Raw genomic sequence first — 11865 nt, forward strand, 5'->3', positions numbered from 1 at the left:
TTTTCTCTCACCAATGCTTCTGATTTCATTGAAATCGTACTATAACACTCAACTGCCCCTCTACAGCTACAATGCCACCCACTCCCACCACTCTCACCAAAGCATATATATGTATGTGTGTGTTGACGGATAAAATTGCAAAATCTCAATATTATTGTATAAAAATTGAAAAAAAAAAATCATGGATAAGGTCATAAACAAAATTGAAAAAACCAATTGGATTAATAGAACCATTCAAAATCAATCAGTTTTGATTGGTATTTAGATAATGTTTAATTTTATCAATTTTTGTACTTCAAAAAAAAAATCTTTGGAGTCATGGTTGTGAGCATAGCCAAAGATTTACCCAATCCGTATAAACGGGGTGATTTGCGGGTATCTCAGAATTAGTGGAGATTTACCTAGGCACCAGATTATTTTAAAATTAAAAAAAAAACAAAAAAAACTAATAATCATATTCAGCTTGATTTTGGTTTTCTAAGTTTGAAATTTTTGTGGTCTTGTGTTTTGTTTTTTTGTTGGATTCCATTAACTATTTTGTAAAGAGTCATTGAGCTTCTTTGCTCATTTCTGTTTTGTTAGTTTTTTAAAAATTTATGAATAGGGTTTGGATTTTGTTGCAGATTTTAATTGGCACTACTAGAAATTAGACTTTTTGCGTCTATTTTTTTGCGACTGATTATTTAACCGTCGCAAAAAATCACTTTTTACACCAAACTGTCATTTTATTTAAACCCCCAAATCGTGTTCTTAACTTAAACAAAAAAAAAAAAGGAAGGGAAAAATCGATTTCGGTTCTCTTTCAATTTCCCAAATCGATCCCTTATTTCCCAACAAACGATTGACCTAAGGACCGACCTCCAACGGTATCTATCCCGTATTTCCCAAATCGATTTCCCAAATCGATCCCTTATCTCTTTCAACCCTATCTATCCCTCATTTCCCAAATCGATTTCACTCTCTTCATTGAAGACCGACCTCTAACGATATGAACTCTCTCTCTCTCTCCACTCTTCACTCTTCATTCTCTCTTGTTCGACTCTCTCTTTGGACTCTCCATCACAATTTTATTGTTCATTTGAAGATTTTGATCAATTGTTGATGAAGATTTGAAGGTTTTGATCGATTGTTGATGAAGATTTGAAGATTTCGCTTGATTCATAATCGGTAAGCCTAATTTCTATGAATGAATCCAACTTTCTCTCTCTATTATATCTATTATATGTGTTTAATGATATCTATAATCCATCTGATGTCTCTGTAATCCAGCTCTCTTCTCTGCTCTTCGGTACTCTCTCTCTCTATATATATATATCCATGGAATGTATAACTATATACATACATACATTCCATTTCTATGTCCATCAAACGAATCAGATTACTCTGAGACGACGAGTACAGTATTATCTACTGTACAATCGGTATCGAGCAAGCTTTTTTTAACTGTGAGAAATCTCTCTTTGTATGCTTGACTAAGCAATCTCGATGATTGTGAATTTTTTGAATCACGTGATTAACATTAATTTTGTGATTTTACTTGTTATCGTCCATTCTTCCACGATTCAATCATCATGTTTTGTAAATTCTTCGACTACAATGTGAATTGTCTTTGTGATTGAACTCTCAAGTCTTGACTTAATTGTGCATTGAAGAAAATTGGTCTGGTAATTTGAGTTACTTGTCAAAAATAAAAAATAGTAAATAGGATGGAATCAAGAATTCTCTGAATTAGGTAATTTGAAAGGCTATTTTTTGTTTGTTTGTTTTTTTTCCCCCTTCCCTTTGATGATTTTAAAATGTTACATGGCTTGGAGGCACTTAGATTGTACTTAGACTATGTATGAAATAGAGCTTCTTCTCATTATAAGTGACTTCAATCGGGATAAAATTTATGTGACAATAGTTTTATAGATATGCATCTATCTTTTTTCTTCATGTTTTCTAATGGATGGTTGTTAAGATTACTAATAAAAGTTTATGCAAACAATTTGAACTTTGGCTTGATGAATTTGATTGGCTGTACTTTGGCACTTCTTCACTTCATCTACTCCTTAAGATGTAGGTCCTTTATGATTGCTGGTAGTTCTAAATTTTGATTTTCAGCTAACCGAGCTTCGACTATTCGATATGTTTCTTGCTGGAAGTACCCTGATCTCATTGATAATGAGTGGGCCAAATAATTCAATCGGGTAGGTAGCTGAACCATACCACATAGTTCTAAAAGAATGAAAGTTGCAAGAAAGGCAGCAGCAATATACTAGGAAGAACTTTTTCAATATTGCCCGTATGCAATCCATTGCATAGATGTTGGGACGTGTGGACGCTAAGATAGAATAGACCTACTAATAAAGATGATGAGAGGTTATTCCTCTCATAAGGAAAGGATTAAAACCTTCTACTCCCCATGTTAAAAAAGCCTAACTATAGAAGGGTGACCTTTGAGATAGACCCTAAGGAGTCGAGGCCCGGAGGCTATATTTTTCTTGTTAGTTCACAAGGATCAAGCACATGTATTCCAAGACTATATAAGCATGTTACATGTACATGAGATGCACTATGTGCTACTTTAGACCTACTAATAATTTTCCTGGTGGAATATGATACAATTGCTGCTTATTTACTCCTCATCTCTCTAGTTAAACTTTCTATCTTAATTGGTGTAACTTTATGTTTGTGGATCATATTCCTCCTGTCATTATTTTGTGAAATATGGTACAACTGGTTCTTATTTACATTGGTGCCCTTCCATCTTTGTTACTGTATTTTGTTCAGTTAAACCTGCTATATTTACTCTTCATCTTTGTTACTGTCTAAATAAATAGAAACTTTTTTTTAGTGGTATTTGTATATATTTTATGACGCAAGTTTTGAACCTTAAAGCCAATTGCCCACGTTTCATGGTTTATACAAATGTTTTCAGTTAGTAACTGGTTTAGTGTTTTACAGAAAGAGAGAATGTATGCAGCACAAATACTCAATTTTTCATGCCCTACGCGAAAGAACAGGTACATTATGTCATTTATTAATTATATGGCTTCAAATGATTAAGAACCTAGCTATCCACCAACTTGATATTGAATGAAACACATGAATTTCTAGAACATTATAAAACCAATATGTAAGGCAGTCACAACATGAGAAATTAAATGGACAAAAAACTTGGTTACCTTCGATTTCCCTGCCCTCGCAGCAGATACCAATGATGGAACAAGCAATTTATCACCAGGACAGAAAATGCTGCTAGGACAGATGCAGCATGTTAGAAGCCCATTACTACCATTTGACTTGATGACCAGCGCCTCTTCTTCAGCTTTAGTGGCAGAATATGCATCATTGTGCTGGAACAGTTGCAGACACAAATATTTTTACTACAAATGAAATAAGTAAAGAAAACAAAAGAACAGGCAAAACAAAAAGGGAAAGTTAGTAGCCTGCAGAGGAACAGAACATTGCTTCTTGCTGTTCATAATTTCATCAATAGAGTATTATATATATATATATAGCAATGCTAAAGTTATGTCCACGGGAAGAGTGGCAATTGTTTGTATCTATATGAATTATGATGTTTTTAAGTCCAGATTGTCACAGTTTCCTTTTACCTCTATTACATATAAAAAGGCAAAAGGTTCAGCTCTTACATTATTTAGTAATACTTGATGTCCTAACTCTGCTCTTCAAGCTGCACTGACATGTCTAATTATGTTCAGCATGTTACGACACCAAACAGGGCTATGACTAATGGATATCATGATTTGATGTATACCTTCTACTCCTCTTCTGTGGGATATACTTATGTATCTGCATTATAATCTGTGACTATATGACAGGCCTCTCTTTGCAAGTAGTTTACTAAGCATCATTCACATTCTGCTGGATCAAACTCAACAGGATGATATGCGAATTATGGGATGCCAGACACTTTTTGACTTTGTAACTAATCTGGTTGGTACTATTGAGTATCTATACTTTGTTTTGTTATTCTTTATCCTTCAATTAGAGAAATTCAGCATAATTTTGAAATGTTTTGTCTTGTAGATTTTGCAGCCTACAGAAAACTTTGGACTTACGTATCTACTGTATTTTGCAGACAGATGGGACTTGCATTTTTAATGTAGAAGGATATATTCCAAAACTCTGTCGACTAGCTCAAGAAGTAGGGGAAGAGGAGAGAGCAACGAATCTTCGTGCAGCTGGGATGCAAGCCCTTTCTTCACTGGTATATGTTCAACTTTCAAAAAATAAAAATAAGGAAAAAAAAAAGTTTTATCTTTGGTTTAAACGTAAAACTGATACTAATATCATGTCATTTGGCAATTGGCTTCAATATTAACGTGTGGATCTAAGCAATGTCATCTAGTGAGAAAAATTCTCTGTTAGTGTTGCATGAATCCACCATCCGTCCATTGTTATTAGCAAAATTCTGTCATAGCTATTAGCTATGTTTCTCACTTTTTTTCTTTACAATTTGTGTTCCTCGAACCTTTTTACATACGCATATATTATTGAGCAAACTTAACTTTACCCCTTGTGGTTTAGTCCATGTGCGGTTTAACCCCCCCCTCCCCCCCCCTCCTGCCAGGACAACTGCTCATGGAGTAAAGCACAAGGGGCTAAAGTGAATTTTGCCTCCCAAAAAAATTACAAAAATGTTCGTGGTTTGCACAGTGAGGTTACTTATGTACAGGGATATTTTAGGCTTTTCACTAAAATTGTTGACAGGCCTGATGGTGCACTTTAATAGTTCACAAACCATGGGGGTTATATGCTTATTTTCCTATATTATTCTTAATCATTTTATCATCATTTTCATGTTAATCTATGTTTTGTTTCTGTGTAGGTTTGGTTTATGGGTCAAAACTCACATATTCCATCTGAGTTTGACAATGTAAGCAAATTTCAACTTGTTCAATTTTCCTTTTAAAAACAGCTTGTTCCTGTACATGTTATCACAATCTCAGTTCGACTTTTAGTTTGGTAGTTTATCTCATCAATATTGATCTTGTTGTCTGGCTTTCTGTTAATCTCTCTCTCTCTCTCTCTCTCTCTCTCTCTCTCTACTTATTATCTCTTCCAATAGCTGCCTTTTGTAGACCCTAGTGCTTCCCAGCTGCTTTCTCTAGACCTTGATAACTGGAGTTTTGGGCTCATTTTTGATGTCTTGCCTAGAAAAATTACTAGGATTCTTCCCCTATAAAAACCATGTACTTTACCCCTAAGGTTTTTTTTTATGCATTTCAACATTTCGAAAGTGATTTTTTACGTTACGGGCATTTTATGTACTACTTCAAATATATATGTACCTGATGGAAGAATTTTGTGCACGGGTAATTTTAACTAATTTGATTATTCGGATTGCATCTTTGCAGGTGGTTGCAGGTATGACCGGTAAAAAACAAGGGTAGTATGGATATTAGAAGTAAGCAATGATTTGTCTTATCCTGCCTCCATTCCCCTTCCCCTCTTACTCTGATTAGAGATTGGAATAAGATTTTTTTATCATGTGAGAACAAAGAATTATTGTTGCTACTGGTTATTCACCTTTATTTTTGCTTGTGGATTTTAATGCTGTTAAAAATGTGGTTTCTCATGCTATCAATCGGAATTGGATGAGCTCCATAAGAAGCTTAGTTCTGCATGTTTGGTTGTCTTTACTTGATTGCATTTTTATGTTTTCTCACAATGATGTTCCCAGTCCTTTAAAGGCCTCGTGTTAGATCTTAAACCTTTAGTTCATCATTTGGGCTTTGAGATGCTTGTGCTTCATTGACACGCCTTTTATAAGTTCTATTAGTAGTAATTGGAAGTGTTTTGACAAATATTACCCCAACTGGAATATGATGAAAAAAAGTTTCACATATTAAAAGTAATTGTTTAATTGTGACATTTTTTGTTTTTATTTTGTTCAAGCTTTAATATTTGAAGAAAATAGGAAGAATATCTAGAGGTTAGCTGTGGGTTTGATTTGTCTAATTTGTTTGATAAACAGCTGGATAGGTAAAAGGGCTTTAATGTTTCACAATTTGTTTATTTATTTATTTATTTTTATTTTTATTTTTAATTTTTTGCGACGGTAACAAGATGGTCGCCAAAGATCATGTTAGTATTTTTCTTTGTTTTTTGCGACGGCAAAATAGGGGTCGCCATAAGTAGTTTAGGTGGTCGCAAATAATTTGCGACCGTTGCTTTGCCGTCGCAAAAAGTATTTGCCACCCCCATATTCGCGACCCCCATTTGCCGTCGCATGGGCCGTCGCAAAAAGTCTTTTGCGACTGTTTTTTATTATTTGCGACGGTTTATAGCGGTCGCAAAAAGTATTTTTTTTAGTAGTGTGGGCTTATTATTTTGTTAAAGATTTTAGGCCCAGTTATTTTTTATGATAAAAATTGGCCCAATTTATGAAAGCCCAAACCGATGAAATCTAACCAAATTAAACCAACGGTTTGGTAATGTGGTTTTTACCAATTAGCCTGTTTTGATTTGACATAAAAGATGTCAAATTCTGCTTTTTTTTTTTATTATTTTAATTTTAATGGCAATGACTTATTACAAAAGAGTTCAAAAAATAATTAAAGCAAAAAAATAAAAGTATAAAATAATAAATTTGACATATATATATATATATATATATATATTTTAGAGATGTTTAATTTGTATATGTTTATTTGATATCCAAACGTTTAAAAAAATTTGACATGCCAATTTTAAAAAATGGGGATAGAGACGCTCTTAGTCGGATAGATTTGCTTATAATTGCAAAAATTCAATGGTTCACATGTACGAGAAGTTATTTAATGATTTGAAAGTATTGTTTCACATCAATTATTTTAGGATAGTTATTTTATTATAGTCTAAAATGTCAATATACAAATAGTATATTTTGCCATTTTAACCGATAAAACACAAGTTAAGATATCACCTAAATTTGTTTGGACGTTGTATAATTTTTTTTATATTTACATGGCAAAGCTAAGCCGAACAAGGTAGCTAATCTATCATTCAAATTTATTTTATAATTAAATCTACACAAATTCCACAGAAACACATTGTTTGTTTTCAGTTTTTAAAAACACTTTTCAAAAAATTTTATTTTCTTATTTTCCGTATTTTTTTGTTTTTACTGATTTTTTTTTAATATTTTAAGTTTTTTTTTTATTTTATTTTTAGACACACCTAACATAAATAGCAAAAAAAATTTACTAAATACCAAAAATTAAAAAAATAAACGAAAATTCAATATAGTTTTCATATTTTTGTGTATTTATTAATTTTTTTAAATATTTTTTACAAATATTTTACTTTTTAGATATATCGGTACATTTAAAAAAATAAACAAATGCTTAAAATTTTAAAAAAATTCACTAAAAATAAAAAAATATGAAAAAAAAATAAAAAAAAAACTAAATTTTTTAAAAATTAAATTCAAAAAATTAAAGCCAAACACAATTATTGAGATTTTTCTAGAAAATTAATATTATATATATTTTGTCACAATCACAGTCAATGTGGATAAATCACCATCAATATGGATAGCTACCTACTTGATTTAAAAAAATGCAAGCCTAAAACATTGTGAAGAGCAATGGCCAATAATTTTGATTTTTTGACTAACTTTAAAAGCAAGAAAAATGATGATCGCTATTATTTATTGAACAAGTGTCCAAGATATAGCCATTCAATACGATTTTTTTTTTTGTTATAATTAAAGCAAATATTATTCGGCTGTGAGGTGTGAGTGATCTTATCATTAATCAATTATCGATTCTCAACTCTTCTTGTTATTTTTTTAATTATTAATATGTGGTGTTAGATATATTAATTAATATACACACTAATATACTAATTAATTTTATGAAATTATTATGGACTATATTTATTATACAAGTTACAAATATTCAAAACTATACAAATGATGTCATGTTATCTGTTAGTACACTAGTGTGTATATTAATTAATACATATAACATTATTCTTATTAATATATATATAAATTAGTGAGTCTCACCATTTCATCTAATGATGTTGGAGTTAGAGGATCATGTCGCAGTGCCCAAGTTGCACTGAATAAGTTCTCAATGCATAGACTGAATTTTCCCTGAAAATCCCTTAATCACCCACCCCCCCCCCCCCAAAAAAAAAAAAGAGAAAAAAAAATTTGATAGACTGAATTTTCCGTGAAAATCCCTTAATCCCCCCCTGTAAATTTATTTTTTAGATTTAATAATATATAAATAAAATGATTAAAAAATATATAAGAGAGATTTATTTTAAATATTTTAATATATTGTCACATTAGTAGATTTGAAAAATAAATCTACTTTTTTTTTAACTTGAATAACATTACTCTTCAAAAAATAATTTAGTAATTTTAAAATATTATTTTATATTATTTATGTCTTGACATTTGTAAGTTGTTCTTAAAAAAGTACAACAAAAAATATAAAATAAGTGATCAATATCAAATTAAAGCATCACGTCACGTTACCCAAAATAAAAAAAATAATTTATTCTTCTTTTCCATACACGTAGGCCTCGTTTGGCAACTAAACTTTTTAGTTAAAAAGTTAAAAAATTATTAAATTAGCTAAAAAGTCAACAATTCATACAAAAAAGTCAAAGATTCTTTTTTCTCTCTACTTTTTGCACATCTTTTCATAAAAAATCAAAAAGTTATCCCAAACATACTAATTTTTTTTAGTTCATATTTTAGTCAAATAACCAAAAAATTACTAAATTAACTTGTTTCCAAACGGACTTATTCAATGACACTCTTTCACCCCCCAAGAAAACAAGGCATTGCTTCTTTCTTTTTTGATTCATAAAAAAATAAAATAAAATAAAATAAAATGTTAGGCATCATGAAAATTTTTCATAAAAATAATCATGAAAGAATCTCTATTTTTATATTACACTTTATAACTTACTGTATATATAATTTAAAAGTCAAAAATTTTTTATAATCATTTTTATAAAACATTTTTTATAATACCAAACATTGCTCAAAAAAACAAATGCCTTGCATAGCTACCTTGATCTCATCTACCAGTCACTTAAAGATCTAAAAATCAACCCCACTTCTTGTTTCCTCTTGGTACTTTCTGTTGGAACTTTAACACACATTCAATATTGTAAGAGTAAAATTAGCAATTAAAACGTTATAAAACAAAATATCATAAAATGTATTATTCAAGAACAAAAAAATATAATTCATCATATACATTACCCTCTTAAAAATAATTATTAATAGACACTTGGCATCACAAAAAAAAAAAAAAAAAAAAAATTAATTAAATTAAATGTATGCATATCTAACATTTTTCAATAAGACTATATCTGGAATATGAATTTAATTAACGACTCCAAAAAGAAAAAAACAGATGTGAATCAAATATAATCATATTTACATATTTTCTCAATCCATTTCTAAATTTTCACGGCTCTTTAATGTAACTTAGCACAGAATACAAAGTCTGTAACACAGCAAGAACCAGAAGAACAAACGCAGCCAATGCCGATATAAACGACCACGGACTTCTAAAATAAGTGTACTTAAAGCTCGCCCACTGTACATGCCAACCATTCTTATAATACTGATTCACCTCACTAAACAACCCAGACAAATAACAAATCTCTATGTCAAAAGTCACATCTCTCCCCAAATTGTTGATGAATTTTGCTAGCTCAGTATCGGTCCCAAAATAATTTTCAATTATGTTTTGATCCGATAGGTACTCCACGTCTTTAGACGTGTTGATTAAGCAGTCTAGAAATGTGGCATAGGTCGTAAAGTGATTTGAACAGTTTTTCTGACACTGTTCATAGGCGACACAGTTTATCATGAAACAGCTCATGAAATCGTCAATGGAGATCGTCGGCATTTCGAGCACCCCGTTCTTGAATTTGACCACCAGGAAGCTATCCTCCGCCACCTTACCCTGCCGGAGATTAATTCCGGCACGGCGGAGCTTGGAGACGCATTGGATTACATGCGTGGCGGCTGCCGGATTCCGTTGGTTATATTGTTGCTGATCCTTAGGAATAAAACTCGATCTGAGAAAATCAAGCAAGTGTTTTCCTTGTAGGGTTTGGCACTGGGCGATGACATCATCAGGCCTTTGGATGGCGTTGTTGAAGAAATCGATTGCGAGTTTGGCAAGAGAAGGACCGGACTCTTCTCCGGGCATTATCGAGAGATCGAACAAGCGTTGTAGGATAAAGAAAGGGATTTGATTTTCTAAGCGAATAAGATCTCGTAAAAAAAACGAGTATACCCAAGACAGAGACACTAATGGGTCGTTTCGGTCGAAACGAACAACGTTGCCTATTTTGCGAAACAATTCGATTATAAAACAGCCGTCGAGGACTAACATTTCGATGAACTCATCGGTGTCGAATCGGATGGTTTCGGAGTAGGAATCTCTGGCTTTGGATTCGAGGGGTTGAATTGCTTTGAGGTAGTCTTCTAAAGTGAGGCCTTTGGATTGGGTTCGAGTTAAAAGTGAGCCTAAAAAACGCCATTTGTGCTCTTCGATCATTTGGAGGTGGGGTTGGGAGTGGTGGTAGGGGCCGATGGAGACGATGTGGGGTTGATAGGCGCCGCCGTTGATGTCGATGAGGGTTTGGGGGACTCGGAAGATGGAGCAGGAGCTGTGGCCGGCGGTCTTGCTGAGGAGGACCGGTGTGGCGGTGATTTTTTGGCGCATGCTGTCTAATCGGGCTTGGTTCACTTCCCATACGGTGATGGTGTGGTGGTTGTGGGGTGGTTGTGTGCCTGAATTGCTACCCATGTCTGGTGGTGATGTGGGCATAATTGGGTAGAGAAGAGGAGGGCTTTTTCTTGGGAGCAAATGTTGTGGAAAGAAGATTAAAAGTTTGGTAGAACATGTATGAGGAAGGAAAGAAGAGAGTATATGGTTATCTCGTCACTATTCAGTTCCGTATTATGGACTAGTGATATTTTTTGATATTGTAATTAGGGAAAAAAGTGGATAGATGAGCTATTATATTAGGTGGTGTTTTGAAAAGTTAGTAAAAAATTAATTTTTTTTTTATTTTTTAATTTTTTTGGTAATTTTTTTTGGCAAGAGGCTAGGTTTTTTTGGATAAAAAAATTAAAAAATCAAAAAATTGACCTTTTTAATCTCTTCCCAAAGTGTCCCTAGGTGATTAAGCAATGAAAGGTGATAAATAATAATTTATGAAAGAATATAGTCATAAAATATTTCGAAATTATTGTATAATTTTGTGATTTTCACTATCTACTATTCATAGTCAATTATTTGAGGGAGATTAGTAAACAACATAAAGAAGCTTCCCTTTGGTTTAATTTTGATAAGATATCACTATTTAATAGGTTTTTTTTATTTTTTTTTTATTTTTTACGTGTAGGTGGCAGGATGGTTTGTGAGTTTCATCCCTCCTATATAAGTTTTTTGTTGTATTGGTGGTGATACTATATGTTATTAATGATGTGATATCATTATTATAATTAAAATTGTTTATTTTATAAATTTTTTGTAAATCATTTTATTATTGATTCTTTATTCTTAACATTGTTGTTATTTTTTGGGACATTACTATTCAAATCTAAAAATTAGAACCAATTATTGTAATGTTAGATATACAAAATTAGATAAAGGATCATCTCTTGTTAAATTTTTGTGTGCTCCTATTTCATTACGTTTACACCGTTGAAATATGTAAAATTTAGGCATAGTCTAAAGATTGTGAGTGTTTTAAGACACAATGATAAAAGAATTTGAGACTGAAAATATCATGTCCCAAAATAAAATCACAAAAAAAATATATTAATAATATACATATCAATATGATAGTGTCCAACTTTAGTAAATATAATTAATTAGGATA

General features: G+C 31.9%; 1 protein-coding gene and 1 pseudogene across 3 annotated transcripts; one reads left to right on the forward strand and one right to left on the reverse strand.

Moving 5' to 3' along the window:
• Window positions 1–637: 637 nt before the first annotated feature.
• LOC145822454 (protein SEMI-ROLLED LEAF 2-like) lies at window positions 638–5635 on the forward strand. Of its 2 annotated transcripts, XM_082919512.1 has the most exons (6): window positions 638–1167; window positions 2947–3005; window positions 3828–3942; window positions 4088–4216; window positions 4838–4885; window positions 5367–5635. In XM_082919512.1, exons 2-6 carry the CDS (start codon window positions 2956–2958, stop codon window positions 5400–5402), a joined length of 378 nt encoding a protein of 125 aa, XP_082775638.1. In that variant the 5' UTR covers window positions 638–1167; window positions 2947–2955; the 3' UTR covers window positions 5403–5635. The 2 variants fall into 2 exon arrangements, with proteins under 2 accessions (XP_082775638.1, XP_082775637.1); XM_082919511.1 differs by lacking the exon at window positions 638–1167 and having other exon boundaries at window positions 1204–3005.
• A 3742-nt stretch (window positions 5636–9377) lies between these two features.
• Window positions 9378–11195, reverse strand: LOC114274817 (UPF0481 protein At3g47200 pseudogene; annotated as a pseudogene). The gene has a single exon (XR_014363748.1). The product of XR_014363748.1 is annotated as a UPF0481 protein At3g47200 pseudogene (transcript).
• Window positions 11196–11865: the final 670 nt, after the last annotated feature.

This window comes from Camellia sinensis, chromosome 3 (genome assembly GCF_055761805.1).
Source record: "Camellia sinensis isolate YWXY chromosome 3, ASM5576180v1, whole genome shotgun sequence".
In the NCBI taxonomy this organism is placed as follows: Eukaryota; Viridiplantae; Streptophyta; class Magnoliopsida; order Ericales; family Theaceae; genus Camellia; species Camellia sinensis.